This window comes from Enhydra lutris, unplaced genomic scaffold (genome assembly GCF_002288905.1).
Source record: "Enhydra lutris kenyoni isolate GAN:26980312 unplaced genomic scaffold, ASM228890v2 scaffoldscaffold87, whole genome shotgun sequence".
Taxonomy (NCBI): domain Eukaryota; kingdom Metazoa; phylum Chordata; class Mammalia; order Carnivora; family Mustelidae; genus Enhydra; species Enhydra lutris.
Window position 1 is genome coordinate 228,199 of NW_019154171.1, and position 18,793 is coordinate 246,991.

General features: G+C 41.7%; 1 protein-coding gene across 2 annotated transcripts in view; it reads left to right on the forward strand.

The window, feature by feature from the left end:
- The window catches only part of LOC111161911 (cytoplasmic FMR1 interacting protein 1), a 116,234-nt gene that overhangs the window by 64,216 nt on the left and 33,225 nt on the right, over window positions 1-18,793 (forward strand). For both annotated transcript variants that reach the window (XM_022525981.1, XM_022525982.1), the window contains exons 14-23: window positions 3,966-4,132; window positions 5,746-5,893; window positions 7,138-7,291; window positions 8,305-8,461; window positions 9,658-9,754; window positions 11,370-11,446; window positions 11,552-11,660; window positions 12,833-12,952; window positions 15,072-15,271; window positions 18,628-18,715. In XM_022525981.1, coding sequence (XP_022381689.1) covers window positions 3,966-4,132; window positions 5,746-5,893; window positions 7,138-7,291; window positions 8,305-8,461; window positions 9,658-9,754; window positions 11,370-11,446; window positions 11,552-11,660; window positions 12,833-12,952; window positions 15,072-15,271; window positions 18,628-18,715 — 1,317 coding nt within the window. The remainder of the gene's footprint in view (window positions 1-3,965; window positions 4,133-5,745; window positions 5,894-7,137; window positions 7,292-8,304; window positions 8,462-9,657; window positions 9,755-11,369; window positions 11,447-11,551; window positions 11,661-12,832; window positions 12,953-15,071; window positions 15,272-18,627; window positions 18,716-18,793) is intronic.

Genomic DNA, 18,793 nt, shown 5'->3' on the forward strand with positions numbered 1-18,793 from the left:
GAGAAGGAAATTACTGCACATAGCAACACCTGTGTAGAGTAACATTATTTTCTTTTTACTTCTATTTGCTATTTATTTATTTATTCATTTATTTTTGTTTAAGTATAATTAACATACACTGTCATTAGTTATAACTTTCCATTCTAGTTTTCTGGTTGCTGGCTTCATAAAACAATTCATAGGGGGCTCCCTTTTTGTATTATCTGAAGGGGTTTGTATAAGGTTCATGTTAGTTCTTCTTTCAATGTTTGCTAGTATTTACTAGTAAAGTTTTCCCTTTATGAGATGGTTTTTGAAACATTCAGTTTCTTTACCATGTACATTTTCTCTTTCTATTTGTATCAGTTTTGTTAAGTTGTATTTTCAGGCATGGTAAGTTACATTTTCAGGGAATTTTCTGAGAATCTTAAAATTTTCTAACATTTGTCATAAGGTTTTTCAAAATAAATTCTCATCTTATTTTAGTAACAGTTGTTTTTTTTTTTTCTACACAGTATACAATTAACCAGCTTGAAGTATAAAAATTCAGTGCCTTTTTAAAATATATATTCACAGAGTTGTACAGTCACAATCAAATTTAGGACATTTTTGTTATGTCACAAAGAAACTTCACACCCATTAGCATTCACCCCCAGTTCTCCTCTCCCTTCAGCCCTAGGCAGCTGCCAGTCTGCTTTGTGACTGTAGATTTGCTTATTCTGAACACCTCATATAAATGAAATTCTACAATACGTGGCTAATGGTGATTGGCTTCTTTCACTGAACATCATGTTTTCAGGATTCACACATGTATCAGTATTTTATTCTTTCCATTGCTGGATCCCATTCCATTGAATGGCTGTATCACATTTTATTTACTTTTTAGCTGATTTTTTAGTTTGGTTGTTTCTACTTTTCTATTAAGACTAATGCTTCTGGGACACCTGGGTGGCTCAGTTGGTTAAGTAGCTGCCTTTGGCTCAGGTCATGACCCCAGCGTCCTGGGATCGAGTCCTACATCGGGTTCCTTGCTCGGCAGGGAGGCTGCTTCTCCTTCTGCCTCTGCCTGCCACTCTGTCTGCCTGTGCTTGCTCTCTCCCTCTCTCTCTCTGATAAATAAATAAATAAAATCTTAAAAAAAAAAAAAAGACTAATGCTTCTATTAACTTTTGTATACTAGTTTTTATGAATGCATGTTTTTATTTCTTTTCAGGATACATCCAGTAGTAGAAGTGCTGGGTCTTATGGTAACTCTATTTATTTAACATTTTGAAAAACTACCAGATGGGTTTTCCCAAGTGGCAGCACTATTTTATATTCCTACCAATAGTATATGAGGCTTCTACTTTCTCTGAATCTTCAGCAACACTTGTTATTGTCTGTCTGATTGAGTCTAGCCATCCTATCACATGTGAAATGTATCTCATTATGATTTTATTCACATTTTCCTAAAAACTATGATGCTGAGCATATTTTAATATGCTTATTGGCAATTACATATCTTCTTTGGAGAAATGTTTATTCAGATCTTTTGTCCATTTTTTAATTGGATTATTTATCTTCTTATTAAGTTCTCTATGTATTCTAGATAAGAGTTTCTTTTCAGACATATGATTTATATTCTTTTCTTCCATTCTTTGGTTGTCTTTTTACTTTATTAATGGGGTCCTTTGAAGCATAAAGTCTTTAATTTTTATTATGTTCAGTTTACCTGTTTTTTTTTCTTTTGCTGTTTGTGCTTTTGATATTATATCTAAGAAGCCATTTCCCAACCCAGATAATGAAGATTTACTCTTATGTTTTCTTCTAAGAATTTTACAGTTTTGCCTCTTCAGTTTAAATGTGTGATTCATTCTGAGTTAATTTTTTAGTATGGTATGAGGTAGGGATTATGTTAGAGATTCCCAAAACTGCTCTCAGGCTTGATTTGCTAGAGGGACTCACAGGACTGAGTAGCTGTTCTACTTGAGGTTATAATTTATTACAGTGAAAGGAGACAGATTTAAATCAGCAAAAGGTACATGGGCGAAGTCCAGGAGAAACCAGGTGCAAACTTCTGGGAATCCCGTACTAGTGCACTTATGCAGGATGTGCTTAATTTTTCCAGCAGAGAGGGGTGGCAACACATTGAAAGTGTTGCCATCTAGGGAAGCTTACCCAAGATCTTAGTGTCCAGGTTTTTTATTGGGGGTCAGTACTGTTGGCATGCAACACAACTTTGTGATTGACTTGGGCTACTCAAGACTCCAGACTCCCAGTGCAAATATAGCTGTTCACCATAAATTACATTATTGTCATAAACACTGGTACTGCAGTGGTCCAGAGCCTTGGGTGTACGCAGACACTTTTTTCAGGCAGGATAGTCCCAGGGCTGAGAGCTCAGTTCCTTGGAGCTGGCCAAGGGCCAGTCCTGAAAACAGGCCTTTCCTGGGTATATGGAGGGTTTGATCATCCCAGTCCTCACCAGTTAACCCGGTCCTGCACAGGAGACCAACTTCATTGTTTGCATGTGGATACTGTTTGTTGAAAAAATAATATTTCTCTGTTGAATTGTTTTCACACAGTTGTTGAAAATCAGTTGACTGTAAATGTCTGTTTCTGTTCCATTGATCTGTATGTTTATCCTATGCTGATATAGTCACATAATCTCTTACTATCAGTAAACTCTGTGACAATGCCCCCCTTTTTATTCTTAATGTTTGTAGTTTGTGCCTTTGCCTGTGTTTTTATTGATTAGTCCTTCGGGAAAGTTGTCAATTCTATTATTTACTTACTTATTTTTTTAAACAGCTTTATTTTTGTTGATCACCTTTTTTTTTTTCTTAAGATTTTTTATTTATTTATTTGACAGAGAGAAAGAGAGACGGCAAAAGTGGGAACACAAGCAGGGGGAGTGGGAGAGGGAGAAGCAGACTTCCACTGAGCAGGGAGCCCAGTGTGGGGCTTGATCCCAGGACCCTGGGATGGTGACCTGAGCCACCCAGATGCCCTTGTTGATCACCTTCTATGATATGCTTGTTTTCTGTTTTGTTAATTTTTACTTATCAGTATTTATTTCCCTCTAGTTTGGGGAAGGTGTATTTTCCTGTTCTTTTTACAGGTTTATGATGGCTGTTAGATTATTATTCAGACTTTTTGTTTCCTATTGTATGCCTCTAGAGTTCAAAATTTACTTTTTTAGCATACCTTTTCCTACATCCCATAAATTTGAATTTATAGTATTTTTTTCAAATTGATTTGAATTTGAATTCAGTTCAGTTTGAATTTGATTTGGGTTTTTTTTTTGGGTTTTTTTTTTTTTTTTTGTTTTTTTTTTTTTTTTTGTTTTTTTTTTTTTTCATAAAAATGCCTCTTTTTTCCTCATTAAAGAACCACCTAACAAATCCCTAAAGCAAATGAACAGAACACATGAGTGTGCCTTAAGGACATTATAGTGTCTGTGAGCTCTGAGCTATCACAGAGATGAACTTTAAGCATTTTAGTATATATTTTCTTCCAGGCTTTTATATGCCTATTAATTCAGCATACTGTTACTGTTTAATAGATGGGATTTGGGCTACCAACTCTAAAAAACTTCTTTTTTCTTTTCCAGCTAATAACATACTTGCTTTCATGAATCTTTTTTATTCTTTTTCTTTTAAAGTCCTTCACAGGGATATACCCTTATGCATTTGGGAGTACTATGAGTGAGTTACTAAACGCCCCTGTTAGCTCCATGCCAAGCCAAGCAGATCCATCACTGTCCTTAAGGCACTCATGGTCTAATGGTGTCAGACCCAGGCACATGGACAGCTGCTGATATAGAGCTAAGCTCACGGCTCTTGGGAAGAGTTATAGGCAGCAGCTTCTGAGCAGAAACATGGGAAGCCAGGCAGAGGTGCTGTGTATGAGGGAGAGGCAGCTTCCAGGTGCAACTTGGCATCACCTGAGAAGGAGCCATTTCCTGTCACCATCCACCACACTGACAGTTGTGTCTCCCTCTGCAGGTGATTGCCATGATCAAAGGTCTGCAGGTGCTGATGGGCAGAATGGAGAGTGTATTCAACCATGCCATCCGGCACACCGTCTATGCTGCACTGCAGGACTTTTCCCAGGTTACCCTCCGGGAACCACTCAGGCAGGCCATCAAGAAGAAGAAGAACGTCATCCAGAGGTCAGCCTCAGTGTAATACCTCCCTGTGAGCTCAGAGTCTGAAGCTGTAGAATCAGTTTAAGATTAAACAACTATATAGTTAGATTTTCATAAATATGCTCAGTGCATTTATCTTCAACCTCCTCCAGAAGATGCCCTTCCGGTGATTTTTCTCTAAATGTGATGTGATAGGTCCAACTATTCACCTGAGCAACGTGTAATAAATCGACTACAGAATGTCTGAGCAGTGGGGATGTAGGGTCAAGGGTGTGTTTATCTTGGGGCAGGAGAGTGTCTCAATATCTGTTTAATGATTCTCATCACCAGGCATGTGGGGACAGGAAGCCCAGTATCAGATTTCCCATCTCAAGTGTGTCATCTTCAGTATTTTTGCTTCTGTTCCTTTTGACCTGTCCTACAAATTGGTTAGAGACTAACACAGATATCGTAGAGATTCTGTAGTGATCTTGAGCTAGTTTACTCTTAATACATAGCCTTTTATGAAATAGTCAATCAGAGAAAGACAGTTATCATATGATCTCACTGATTTGAGGAATTTGAGAAACAAGACAGAGGATCATAGGGGAAGGGAGGGAAAAATGAAACAAGACGAAACCAGAGAGGGAGATAAACCCTAAGAGACTCTTAATCTCAGGAAACAAACTGAGGGTTGCTGGAGGGAAGGGGAGCCTAAGAGATGGAGTGCGTCGGTGATGGACATTGGGGAGGGTATGTGCTATGGTGAGCGTTGTGAATTGTATAAGACTGATGATTCCTAGACCTGTACTCATGAAACAAGTAATACATTATATGTTAATAAAAAAAAAATACAGCCTTTTCAAGTTGTCTTTCAGAGACGTCTATGTAAAATGAAGCTTACTGGGGCTCACAAATATATTGATTTCATTTTGTTGCTTTATAATTGATGTTTGACACCTGGCTTGGTATGACTTTTTGCATTAATAAAATTTGATACTGTTAGTCTTCCCATTTTGCTCATGTTTGCCATAATGGGAGGCTCACCACGTGGGAAATGTGAAGTGTAGTCTAAGAGTAACTCAGATTTTAGCCAGAGCTTTCCCCACGAGGTGATAGGATAGGCACATGGGCACATCTACCCCTGCTTGTGGTGGGGGTTAGGGGGCTCTCCATATGGTAGAGCCCTGGTGGGAATGGGAACGTGTTCCAAATGTGTCTGAGACATAGGCCCAGTTCGTACAGTGTTGGTGTGTTGTGTTGGTGACAGTTGTGTTGGTGACATGTTCCTGTTAGAAAACAGGGAATCAGCCAGGGGAAGTTGAGTTTCAGCTCCCTGGGTGGATATTTGTGGTTTGTCTCCTGCCACCTTTTGCATGACTCAGTGTTCAGGAAATAAAACCTCACTTTCAGGTTAATTGATGCAAACTGCAGCTAAGGCAGATCTTTTGGGGCTAGTAATATCCCCCAGAAAATGATCTATCCAAAGTTTCACTTTGAATTGGTCCATTACCATATCCCCCACCGCCCCCAGAGGAAATCACGTTTGAGAGTTGGCTGTCCTGAGAGCTATGTTAGGTGAGGCAGTGCTGTGATTTTTAAAGTGGTGAGGGTGTCAGCACTCTGTGCCTCACTGATGACTTGATGGGACTGTTTAGTGTCCTGCAGGCCATCAGGAAGACCGTGTGTGACTGGGAGACGGGGCATGAGCCCTTCAACGACCCAGCCCTGCGAGGCGAGAAGGACCCCAAGAGCGGCTTTGACATCAAAGTACCCCGGCGCGCTGTAGGACCCTCCAGCACTCAGGTTCTCATCCTCCCTGCTCCCCTGCTCCATCTGTTCCCCTAAGTGGGCTAAACCTGAGCTGAGGGTTGATAAGCAAGGTCAGGAGTAAAATGACATAACCACTCTCTGCTCAAGATGATAAGTACTGCCTGTGCCTTTTCTGCTCCTCTGTTCCCTGCCCATGTGAATCTGGAGCATTAGCCAAGATGTTCTTGTGATTCTCAGATTTGATCATTTGCACACAGAATTTAATTTGACTGCATCAACTCCCATTGCCAAAATGTGGGTGAAAGTCTATGTGTCCATATTTACGCTGTGTTTCCTGGTGGGTGTTTAAATGTATGGTTATACTTTCTATGTTGGGACTAAAATGATCGTTTCTGAAGATAAACTTTTAGAAATTTAAGAATGTAGCTTTTTTGTGTCCCTGGTCTTAAGCCACCACTGCTGTTTTCTCTTCTGGAATGCTCAGCCCCCGACCCCCAAAAGCAACTTTCTTCTGACTTTCACACCTGATTTAAAACGTCCTTCTGCTTTTTTCTTCCTATTTTGGGGCTTAGTACTTCTTACTCATTGTTATTCTGTTGGGGGCTTTTATAATCTCTTCTGCCAGCCTTTCAGAGAACTACCAGCAAAGCACATTGTTGGCTTTATATGAAACCTCTCAAATATCTGGGAGGAAGGCATTTGGCCCAGTTATGGAGGATGCTTGTCCTGGGTCTGTCCAATGTGCATGCAGCCTCCCCACCCTCTGTTCCCATGTGTGTCTCCCCATCCCATGATGTGTGTGTCCTGTGACTAACGGCTCTCTCCCACCTCTCCCCCCCATCTGTCCGTGTCTAGCTCTACCTGGTGCGCACCATGGCGGAGTCCTTGAGCTCTGCCGAGCTGCTGAGGCAGCTCAAGTCTTTGGGCATGGAAAGACTCTTGCATGTGGTAAACGCGTTTCTGAGGCAGTCCTACACCTATCCACCTCTTTTAACCTTTGGTGGTAAGACATCATTTGTTTTTCTTGTTGATGTTTATGGCACGGAAGTGAACTGCTCTGCTACAAATTCTTTCTCCCAAGCAGCACCAACTTGGGCACTTTGATGGGTGCCCAGACCCACTTTTAGGGGCTGGTATAGTGGTAGGCTTACCACTCCAGCCTGGCTCTGGTCAGGGCATAGCGGAGTAGTCTTCCTCTTGTGGTTTATCTAAATTTGGTGTAACTAATGTACCATGTATATTTTCTCCCCCCACAAATGTTTCCTTGGATAATGCAGCTTTACATGGTGAGAACCATGCTAGAGTCCCTCATTGCAGACAAAAGTGGTTCCAAGAAAACCTTGAGAAGTAGCCTTGAGGGGCCCACCATATTGGACATAGAAAAATTTCATCGAGAGTCATTCTTCTACACTCACTTGATAAATTTCAGTGGTAAGAGATACTGCTGACCAGCATCTGGCCCAGCATGTTCTAACACTGCTAACACCGTCTAGAATGCTTCTGCTGACCTTCCCCTGCTGTGGTCCCCTCACACACCCAGACGGTGACCTGTGTTTTAACCTTCATGATAGTCCCTCACCTGTCGCTTTAAATGCACAGCCAGCCAGAGGTCCCCTCCATGTGGCGTAGCCCTTAGAAGAATGAGGGCCACGGGCCTGTGGCTGGCTCTGTGACTTGAATGTGGTCTTTGTAACCCATATGAGGTCAGAAGCACAGGTGAAGGTAATCTGTCACCGGGCTTGAGAACAAAATAGTGATAAATATCAGAAACAGTCCCCATGAGTAGTGACATGTGGAAGGTGGCAGTCACATTGAGCAGGACACTGGGTGGATACCCTTTGTCATTGTGGAGTCCATGTTTACTCTGGTGCTGCATGCAGCAGCTTGCTCAGAGCAGGAAGCCTCTATCTTGGCTGTGAGTGCTGCAGGTTTAAAGACCAAAGCTTTTGTTGTTCACTTGTCAAATGATGGGCACATTTTTTTTTCATTTGTTTCTATTTTACATTAGATAAACTTGAACTGAATATGCATGTAATGCTATATCTTTATCCTAAGTAAAATAAAATAATGTGGTTTTTATTTCTCCTTTTAAAAAGGACATTTTCCTCCCCTCCCAGTCCCTCAGAGAAGCTCACAGGGTTGACAAGTTCCCATTGATGGGTGGTGTTGCCCATGCCGGACCAGCAGGGGCCAGATGCTGACTCTGCTCTTTTTATGACCGTGCACAGTCTAGGGTGGCTTTGCTTGCAGCCACATCATGTCTCATGTCTCATCTCTAGTGTGAGATGCTGTGTAACCCCTCCCTGCTCACATCTACTCCCGCATGGCTCAGGGCTGAGATTGAAGGAGCCGGACCTTGCACATGCCCCTCCCTGTCCTAGATCGTTCTGCCGACTTCCTTCTGCTTGCAGAAGATTAATATGGTATCATTTGAATCCTTCAAGAAACACTCCAGCAGTGCTGTGACCTTTCACAGTTGTGGTTCCGAGAGTTCTTTCTGGAACTGACAATGGGCAGGAGGATCCAGTTCCCCATCGAGATGTCCATGCCCTGGATCCTGACGGACCACATCCTGGAGACCAAGGAGGCGTCAATGATGGAGTGAGTACCCTCTGGGCATGTCTTAGTTCTTTGTGATGACCAGGGTCCTTGGTGGCATTTGGAAGCTGGGAGATGGAGGAGGGGGCTGGGCTGTTTTCAGCACTTCGTTTGAAGTTGTCGTACTTCAGAGATTAATACAGGTAACGGGCTTCTTGCTTTAGACTAAAATCAAGAACTCAGGCAGCAAGAGTCAGTAAGTCCCACCATGTCAGGTGAGACTCTGTCAGCAAGAGTTGAGGTGGACTGGCCTCTCATGTGGCATAGCCTCTGAGCCAGATGAATTTGGGAGAGAAAGTGTTAATTGAATAGCATTCTTTTGAGGTCAGGGCTCAAGGCCAGGGTACGGGATTGGAGACTTTCAAAATAGAAGGTCCACGAAGGTAAAGTAATAGGAAAGGGAGATGTCTTATGAACAGCCTGGGAACTGACCCAGCAGGTTCTTCAGCAAAGAGAGTAATTGTATAGCACCTCGTCTTTTCCCATGCACGTCAGTTCTTATGTGGCCAGGAGGATGGCCTTGTATTTTCTCTGGAGTGGCCGTAACATCCATTCAGCAGTACCAGAGAGGGGAGGAGGAGCATGGAGATCTAACACAAAGGCCTTGGCATGCCTCTGTGTTGTGTCTTTGGAGTTTAGCTTGGCCCCACTCCTTAAACAGCCTTCCTGCTGTGAAGTCGAAGTGGTCTTGCACCCTCAGAGGGACCTTACTACTGGAGACTACTGGCTGCTGCCTTTTGTCCAGATACGGGGCTAGGTAGGGGAGAGGGGCTTTTGGCCATGCTGGACATGATGGTGGTCAGCTCTGGACCCAGGATCTTCTTATGTTTTTCTTACTAAGTTCAACAGTTTATTCTTAGAAATAAGAAAATAACTTGTTTTTGTGATTATAAAAAATACTGTATTCTGTGGTGAAAGTTTTTGAAACATACATAAGTGAGAAGATGCCATTACAGGAGGCCCTTGTGAACCCTCCAGGGGTCTGGGCATGGCCTAAGTAAATGCGTCCCATTTGTGGGATCATCTGCCTTGGTCCATTAGGGTCCTTGATAGGAACCCCATTTGGTGTCTGAAGTAAGAGATTCTTTTTCCTCATGTGAGAGGTCAACAATGAATGTTAAATTTCATCTGGAGTGTGGGATGTGAGAGCTGAGGGGCCCTATGTGGAAGGCTGGGCTGACCATTTGCCCCCTCTGCAGGTACGTCCTCTACTCCTTGGACCTGTACAATGACAGCGCACACTATGCCCTCACCAGGTTCAACAAGCAGTTTCTCTACGACGAAATTGAGGCAGAGGTGAAGGCGCAGGCACTTTAAACAAACTTTAATTTCCCTTTTCTCTGAGTATTAAAGGAAGCAAATTTTCTTTATAATACAAGGAGATTTGAACAATAGAATGAACTTCTGAAAAAACATTTTGGAGTAAATCCTTCTATCTGTATTTTTCTCTCTGCATCTACACATGTGTTATTGGGGTCTTACAACATAATACTTGACTACATGTCATAAGCACCTCTCTATCCTCTCCTGTCTTTTATGAACACAGTTTAAGCCAACCCCTATTTTATTTCTTTCATTTTAGCTTTTTATTTTTGTGTATTGTAAGTAATGCTTTGAAGAACTTGCTTGCACCTAATTTTTTAGCTGTATTCAATTATTTTTTGAGGACACATTCCTACAAGTGGAATTATTATGCAGCTAAGGAGATAAATCTTATTTTGTACGTTAAGATTTAAGAGCATTTAACCTCAATAAATTGCATTGTGCATCTAGATGTCCTTCTCTGCCTCCTCACAGAGATACTAGAAAGTGCTTCTTCAGGGAGATGTCATAGGCTCCTGGGCCATGTAGGGTGGGCATATAGCAGAGACCTGCAGGTCCTGGAGTTGGTTTCCCTTTGAGTACGTGGTATCCTTATCAGAGTTCTGCTTGGAGAGGCTAACTCCATTTGCAAGGAAAATTTAGTTTTGGGGGTAGAGTCACAAGGCTGTATCTATCCTATGTCTCCTCCCTGACCCAGTGCCCAGAGCAGTCAGCCGTGTTCCAGGGGAGGCCACATGCAGTTCCTGGGATACACAGTCTGGTGGCAGGAGCAGAACCCAAATCCAGTGCACATTAGCCAGTGGGAGCACATGATGAAGGGAGACTTTTTCATATTCCTTTGCCTTTAAGAGTCAGGGAGCATTTTTCTCCATTAGTAAGAGATGTTCTGATACAATTTTCAGTGGCTGTGTAGTGGTCACTCCTGGCCACACTGTGAAATATTTAATCTGTTTTTTTTTGGACAATGAGGTGGTTTCCTGTTTTTCTTTTCTAATAAAAGAGCCTTTGTTAATTGCCTTAACAAAAATTGTGCTTTTAACTTTATATTCCCAGAACTTACTCATTTTTTAACTGGAAGTTTGTACCTTTTGACCACTTTTATCCATTTTGCTCATCTCTACCTCTGGAACCACCAGTCTGTTCTCTATGCATTCATTTCTTTCTTTCTTTCTTTTTAAGATTCCACATATAATTGAGATTATACAGTATTTGTCTTTGACGTAGTTCAATGAATGTAATGTCCTCAGGGTCCATCCATACAGTTGCAAATGGCAGGATTTCCTTTTTTATGACTGAAGAGCATTCCTGTGTGTGTGTCTGTGTGTGTGAGAGAGAGACAGAGAGACAATTCTGTATGTGTTCATCCATCAGTGGACACTTAGGCTGCTTCCATGTCTTGACTATTGTAAATGATGCTGTAAACATGGGGGTGCATATATCTTTTCAAGTTAGTATTTTCAGTGTTTCTGGTTAAATACCTAGAAATGGAATTTGCTGGATCAAAAGTTTTGTTTTTTGTTTTTTTTTTAAGTTGTCTTGTTTGATCTTTAGGAAACAAAACTCTAATATATGCTTTCTTTTTCTTCAGGTGAATCTGTGCTTTGACCAATTTGTTTATAAGCTGGCAGACCAGATATTTGCATATTATAAGGTTATGGCAGGAAGGTGAGTATGGTTTATGATTTGGACATGAAATCTAGGGTAACTTGATCTGACATTTCCATTAAAATTCACAGAATATGAGAAATGTCTTCTCTTCTTCCATACTAGTTTGCTTCTTGATAAACGTTTACGATCAGAATGCAAGAATCAGGGGGCAACAATCCATCTCCCACCGTCTAACCGCTATGAGACCCTACTTAAGCAGAGGCATGTGCAGGTGAGTCAGACCTTTCTGGGTCATGGTTGGGGGTGGAGCTGGCATTGGAATGGTGAGGTTTTCTTAGAGCTGACTGAGTTTTACTAGATGTCAGTATGTTCTGTGACTGTGGCTACATCCTTATAAAGTGTGGAGATTTTAAAGACAGTTTCTTTTGGATACCCTGAAACCCAAGGGAAGGCTTGCAGCACTCTGCACCCTGCACTGCTCTGGCTCCCAGGGGGAAGGCATGGCCCCAGAGGGCTTGGGTCCTCTCCAAGAGCCCAAAAGTTAGAACTTTTTAAAAAAGAATGAATGTGAGAAACACTTGTCAGCTGCGTGTTGAAGAGGAGCTTTTTCTTGGCCAGCACAAAGAATAAAAAATACAGTTCTTATTTTTTGTTTCCTTACAAATATGTGTGTGTGTGTATGTGTCATAAATTGGGAAAGTACAGAAAACTGTAGGGAAAATTCCATTTAATTCTGCAGATAATCACCATTCACATTTTGAGACATTTGCACCAGGATTTTGTCCATACTTTTGTTACTGAAATGATACTGAGGCACAGATACATTGTTAGGACTCTGAAGTAGGAATAATTTTCTCCTACTCATTGTACCACTGCAGAGTTTCCGCAGGCTCAGGCTGCTGCGTGCTGGCAGATGGTCCTGAACAGCAGCATGAGGGTGTCCTCACTGCAAGCCCAGGGTCTCCAGGGTGTTTGGTGAAACTTAGGGTTTCTGTCCATGACATAAGTGTAAGTTCAATGCAAAGGATGATAATACAAAAGTCCTTTATGGTTTTGACTTGCAGAATTTCAGCACCAGGAAGGTAGGGTATTTGATCATGACATCTGTATATGTCATTTGATCTAAAATGTTTACATTTTGTATATTGTTTGTTTGCTCTTTCTCTTAGAATTGGATTCTGAGAGAATATATACGTTTTTTTGTTTCTTGGGTTTTTTTTTTTTTTTTTTTTAATTTTATTTATTTGAGAGAGAGAGCAGGAGCAAGGAGAGGGACAGAGGAGCAAACTCCCTGTGAGCAGGGAGCCCAACATGGGATTCAATCTCAGAACTCTGGGATTGTGACCTGAGCCGAAGGCAGACACTTAACCAACTGAGCCACCCAGGTGCCCTTGTTTGTTTTTTATTGTTAGTTTTTTTTTTTTCCCCTTTTCCATCTTCCAGCTCCTAGGAAGATCGATTGACCTTAATCGCCTGATTACTCAGCGTGTCTCAGCAGCCATGTATAAGTCTCTGGAACTGGCTATTGGACGATTTGAAAGTGAAGACTTGACATCAATAGTTGTAAGTGTGCTCCCTTTTGTCCGGTTCAGCAGATTTGTGGAAAACTAGTTACAAGGATTGGAGCTAATTTTAAATTTGTCCTTAGTTTTTGCATAGGAATCAGAAGGTATGCACTGATCAAGCATGACCTATCCAATTGCTTTTTTAGTGTCTGCTCTTAGTAGTCACAATTCTAAATTGACTTCAAAGAACAAGTAATCCTAACCCTGAGTAAGTTACATGTAACTATGGCAAGAGAATGAAAGAAGAAAAATTTTAAAAATGAAAAAGAAGTGAACACAGAAAAAGTATTTGAAAAAAAATGATACAGAAGATATAATAATATATATAATATGTTCTATATTGTACATAATAAATAATAATAATATAATAATAGTAATGAAGATCTAACATACATATAGGGAACACACATATTATAAAGAAAAACCAAAGCAACAGGATGGAATAAATATTAAAAGTTGTATTTCAAGAAAACATTGATAGAATTTAAGACTTGTGCTATTATCAACAATAGCCAAACTATGGAGAGAGCTCAAGTGTCCATTGACTGATGGAATATGGATAAAGAAGATGTGGTCTGTATACACAATGGAATATTACTCAGCCATCAAAGAAATAGGAAATCATGTCATTTGCAGCGATGTGGATGGAGCTAGAGTATATTATGCTAAGTGAAGTAACTCAGAGAAAGACAAGTGCCACATGATCTGATTCCTATGTGGAATTTAAAGCAGAAAACAGATGAACATATGGGAAAGGGGCAAAGAAAAAAGGAGAGAGGGAAACAAACCATAAGAGCCTCAACGATAGAGAACAAACTGAGGGTTAATGGAGGGAGGTGGGTGGGGTTGGGCTAGATAGGTGTTGGGTATTAAAGAGGACCCTTGTTAGGATGAGCACTGGGTGTTGAATGTAGGTGATGAATCACTGAATTCTACTCCAGAAGCCAATATTGCACTGTATGTTAACTACCTAAAATTTGAATGAAAAAAATGTATATATTAACAAAATTAAGACATGCTATAAAATACATATTAAAAGCTTATGGCATGTGCCTGGGAAGACTGACTCAAAGTGGCCAACACTAAGGAATATTGCAGTAAAAGTATTAGACTTTAAAGGAAAAGAAAAAATCCTCTGGATATCTGAGCAGAGTGATGAGAGAAAGAAAATTTGTCCTCAGGGCTTTGCCCCTAGCAATTCCTGCCGAAAGCCAAGGAAAGGAAGTATGAATTAAGGATTTCATGCAAAGCCAAATAGATTTCCCAGGAATGAAGCCTGCAGGCAAGTGGTGGTGAAGATGCAAGAACTCAGGGAAGATTGTTCATTTCTAGAGATGCAGTTCTGGGTAGACCAAGAGAGGCTTCGGTGAGCAGTAGGCACGACAAACTCAGGTTTGAGCATCTCCACATAGGATGAGCTGTGCTCCTCATATTCTTCCACAGAATTAAAATATTATTGACATGGATATCTTACATTCTTTATCTTCATACTTGATTTTTAAAATCTGGTGTGTAACTCACATGCACAGTGTACCTCCGTTTGGACCAGCCACATTCTCATTGCCATCTGTGGCCCATGGCTGCTGGAGTGGATAGTAGAGACCTAGGCATGCTTATGAGCAAACTAGGAAAGCTTGGAAGGCCATCTGTGAATGTGCTTGCTGACTCTGCTACACAGCTGTGCTTTTGAGTAATTCCAGGCACGTTAGGCTGACTCAGGCTAATGCCTAAGGACTCAGTGCTCCAGCAAGGGTGGGGGTGGACACATCCCAGTGGTCTGTACCCTGTGGGTGGTTGGAGGCCCAGGGGGTACAATGCAGAAATGACGTCAGTGGAGAAAGAATGATGACTCTTTGGGTGTGACCACAGTAAAAAGGTATGTTTCAGAGGCAGTGGAGAGGACATAATGAATTTAAGTGTAAGAAGCAAGCTCCTGCAGGCTACTAGACCCCCACTGTGTGTATTCTTTGCCTTGCTCACCAGCTTCACCTCCGTGTGTCCTGCTGTCTTCTGCCCATTCTGCTCTGCCCCCAGCCATGGCACTGCCCATGCAGGGAATCAAGGCCACTGTGATGGGCCCATTTCTGTCCTCACACCCCGTCTTTGTGGTCCTGTAGGAGTTGGATGGCCTTTTGGAAATCAACCGCATGACCCACAAGCTGCTAAGCAAGTACCTGACACTGGACAGCTTTGATGCCATGTTCCGGGAGGCCAACCACAATGTGTCCGCGCCCTATGGGAGAATCACCCTCCATGTCTTCTGGGAGCTCAACTATGACTTCCTGCCCAACTACTGCTATAATGGCTCCACCAACCGGTGAGCATGCCACCTCATGGATGTCCTTGCTAAAGGGTTCCTAAATGGGATGATCTCAGGGCCTCTACGTTATTCACTAGGTTGCTGTCCCCTCCACCGTCCCCTATCATTTCTCATGTCCATGTATTCAGGCCCTTTCAGTCTCCTCTTTTTACAAATGTAGTCCTGGGCATGTCTTACAGCTTTCCATGTGGAGACTGCACAGCAGGCTGGAGTTCCCGTCTGGGGCACTTTGTAGCTCAGGGCTTGATCTCAAGGTGCATGTGGATAGCAGTTACCAGTTCTGTACCTGATGTTGGGAAGTAGTCACTGACTCTATTTTTCATCCATTCTGGGATGTTGGGGTATATAAAGATCTGTCAGTTAGCCACCCTCTCACCCACCAATGCTTTGCTACTATGTTGAACAACACAGTGGCCAGTGAGGTGAGTGGCATGGTTGACAGCAGCAGTTTCATGTGATTCAGCCTCATGATAACGGTCCAAATCCTGGAACAGCCCTGTCTTGGCCTCTGTGCACTGGGTAGCCGCCTATTTGAGGTTTGTTCCAGTGCCCTTAGCTTCTGCTCCCTGTGAGCACATGCTGGGGATGTGTGTGTATGTGTGTGTGTGCCTGTGTGTGTTATGACTGCTTTTTAAAAATCATTGTCATTTCTGTGTCCTATTAGCTATCCCCATCATTTTTTTTAAAAGATTTTATTTATTTATTTACAGACAGAGATCACAAGTAGGAAGGGAGGCAGGCAGAGAGAGAGGAGGAAGCAGGCTCCCCGCTGAGCTGAGAGCCCAATATGGGGCCCAATCCCAGGACCCTGAGATCATGACCTGAGCTGAAGGCAGAGGCTTTAACCCATGGAGCCACCCAGGCGCCCCTATCCCCATCATTTTGAAGCACTTCTTGTACCTCAAGAAGTTCCATGTTTATCTTGTACTTCTCAGGCCCTATCATTGCAACTTGTCACTTCCACAGAATTCCTTCTAGTGGAGAATATTTTAGAACTAGGCTTAATATTAAAAAGTAAGCCTGGGTGTGATCATTGTTAGTGGGATGTCATTGTTTCTAGACCCTTTTGATGTTCAGAGTTGGGAAGTTCCTGACTATGTATCGTATTAGGGTTCTCTGACAAATTATCACAAACCATGGGGCTTCAAACAACAAAAATTTCTTTTCTCGTAGTTCTGGAGGCTAAATGTCCAAAATCAGTGTGTCAGCATGGCTGTGCTGCTTCCTCCAAGACTCTGGGTAGAATCTTCTCTTGCCTCTTCCCAACTTCAGGTGGTGGCCAGCAATTTTTGGCCTTTGTTAGTGTGTAGCTGTATCATTCCAGTCTCTGCCTCTTTAGACATGTGGTGTTTTCCCTGTGTGTGTCTCTCCTCTTAGAAGGACCTGAGTTATATTGATTCATTAAGGGCCTGCTGTACCTCAGTATGACCTCATCTTAACTAATTACATCTGCAATGTCCCGGTTTCTGAATAAGATCACATTCTGAGGTACTGGTAGTTAAGACTCCAAATTATCTTTCTGGGTATACAAACCCATGAAGCATGTGTATGTACGGCTTCTCTGTAGCTGTCTACGTATTTTATCTATGAATCCACACTGGTATCTTCAGTTCCAGTTCAGCCCTCGGGGGTCTTATTCTTGTTTTCTCCCTCCCTTTCTATTTTTGTAACTCCCTTCTACACTGGGAATCCTGTTTCATTATTCTTGGTATATTAACTCACTTGCTCAGTTCTAGAAAATGCAGAAAATAGTTTCAAAATTACTGATCCTTCCTACCATGAAACACAAGCCTACTAACTGGCATTCAATATTTGTTTCCAGTGTTTTTGTCTTTACATTGAGAACATATATGTGCATAAATATATATGGTGTTTCAAAGTTGTTTGGAATAATGGAGTAACAGGGTTTGGATTTACTCTTTTGCCTTAAACAAGTGAAAAATTAGACAAAATTTATGAAACCACTGTTCTCAGACTTTGCATTTCCTTGAGGGAAAGGAAACAAAGGCGGTGAGCCCTCTGACTTCCCTGCTTTCTGCCTGGAAGCACTTTCTGGGCCTCATTGTGAAGGGGGATATCCCAAATACAGCTTGGAAGTCTTGTTTGGTGGAGGAGGCAGATTCAAAATTGAGGAAGCTGGAGCAGCTGGGATTTGCATGGCAGATCTGCAGTATGGGAGAGGAGAGAGCTACATAGTGAAATAGCTCCTGAGACCAAGTTAGGGGCCCTTTACTCTTTGCTTGAATATTAAACTGTGTGTGCATTGGGTGGAACTCCACAAGGATAGTCAAAGAGCAACTTTTTGGGAGCTGTGAGCCAAATAATTCCCAGAGCTAACATAGAGTTAGGAGCCATTTGATGCTCTACCAGCAAGAATGGGGAAACCTCCCTGAGTACCTACACATTCGACAGAATTGCCAGAGGCCCTGCCTTAGTATTATTCCTCAGGTGCCACCCTAATTATGAAAGGTTCCAGCTGACTTGAAATCAGTTAACAGCCTGCCCAAAATAACTCAGCACTTTAAAGGATAACAACAAAATCCAGACACTTGTTGCTACGGGCCACTGGCCTCCCCTCAGATGTTCATGTTCATTTCATGCACTGGTGATATTTTGCCAGTTAGGTCCCTCTTTATTTATTGAAGTGTAATATGTGTCAATTAGATTCTTTGAATTTAATAATTAGCAAATCCATATATTTTTCTTAACGATACTTCTTTATAAAAGTTTTACATTTTAGGGGCACCGGGGTGGCTCAGTCAGTTAAGTATCTATCTGCCTTCCACCCAGGTCATGATCCTGGGGTTCTGGGATCAAGCCCCACATCGGGATCCTTGCTCCGTGGGGAGCATACTTCTTCTGCCCCTCCTCCCTACTTTTGCTCTCTCTGTCAAATGAATAAGTAAAATCTTTAAAAAAAAAAAAAAAAGTTTCATGTTTAAATGAACCCTTCTGATTTGAAAGTCAGCCAAATTTGACAAGTTTGCTTTAAAATCCAAGCATTTGATTTTCAGTGTCTCCTAATCCTTTATTAAGCCACAGTCTCATGGTTTTGTGAGTGTGGTTATAAGTACTTAGGTTGCTCATTCTTCCTGCTAGCTTGTAACTAGTGATTTGAGTAACTGGACATGACTGACTGTATCTGCCTTCCCACTCCTATTTTGATGAACTCTGGATACTTGTATTATACTTGGGAGTGTTTATATCTCATGGTATTTGATTTCTTAGAATTTTCCTATGTGATGATTAGATCAGTTAACTGGGAGAAGATGTAACTGATTGATAATGGAAAAGTTCTGAATTTTAAAGAACTACCATTAAATTTCTTTTTTCTTTTTATCCTTTTTGTTTAGATTTGTTCGGACAGTATTACCATTTTCTCAAGAATTTCAAAGAGATAAACAGCCTAATGCACAACCCCAGTATTTGCATGGATCAAAAGTAGGTTCTTTTGTGTTTGTGTTATGATTTTTTTAAGTTCACAATGAAGCATATTTTCAAGTTTAGTTTAAATCAGGT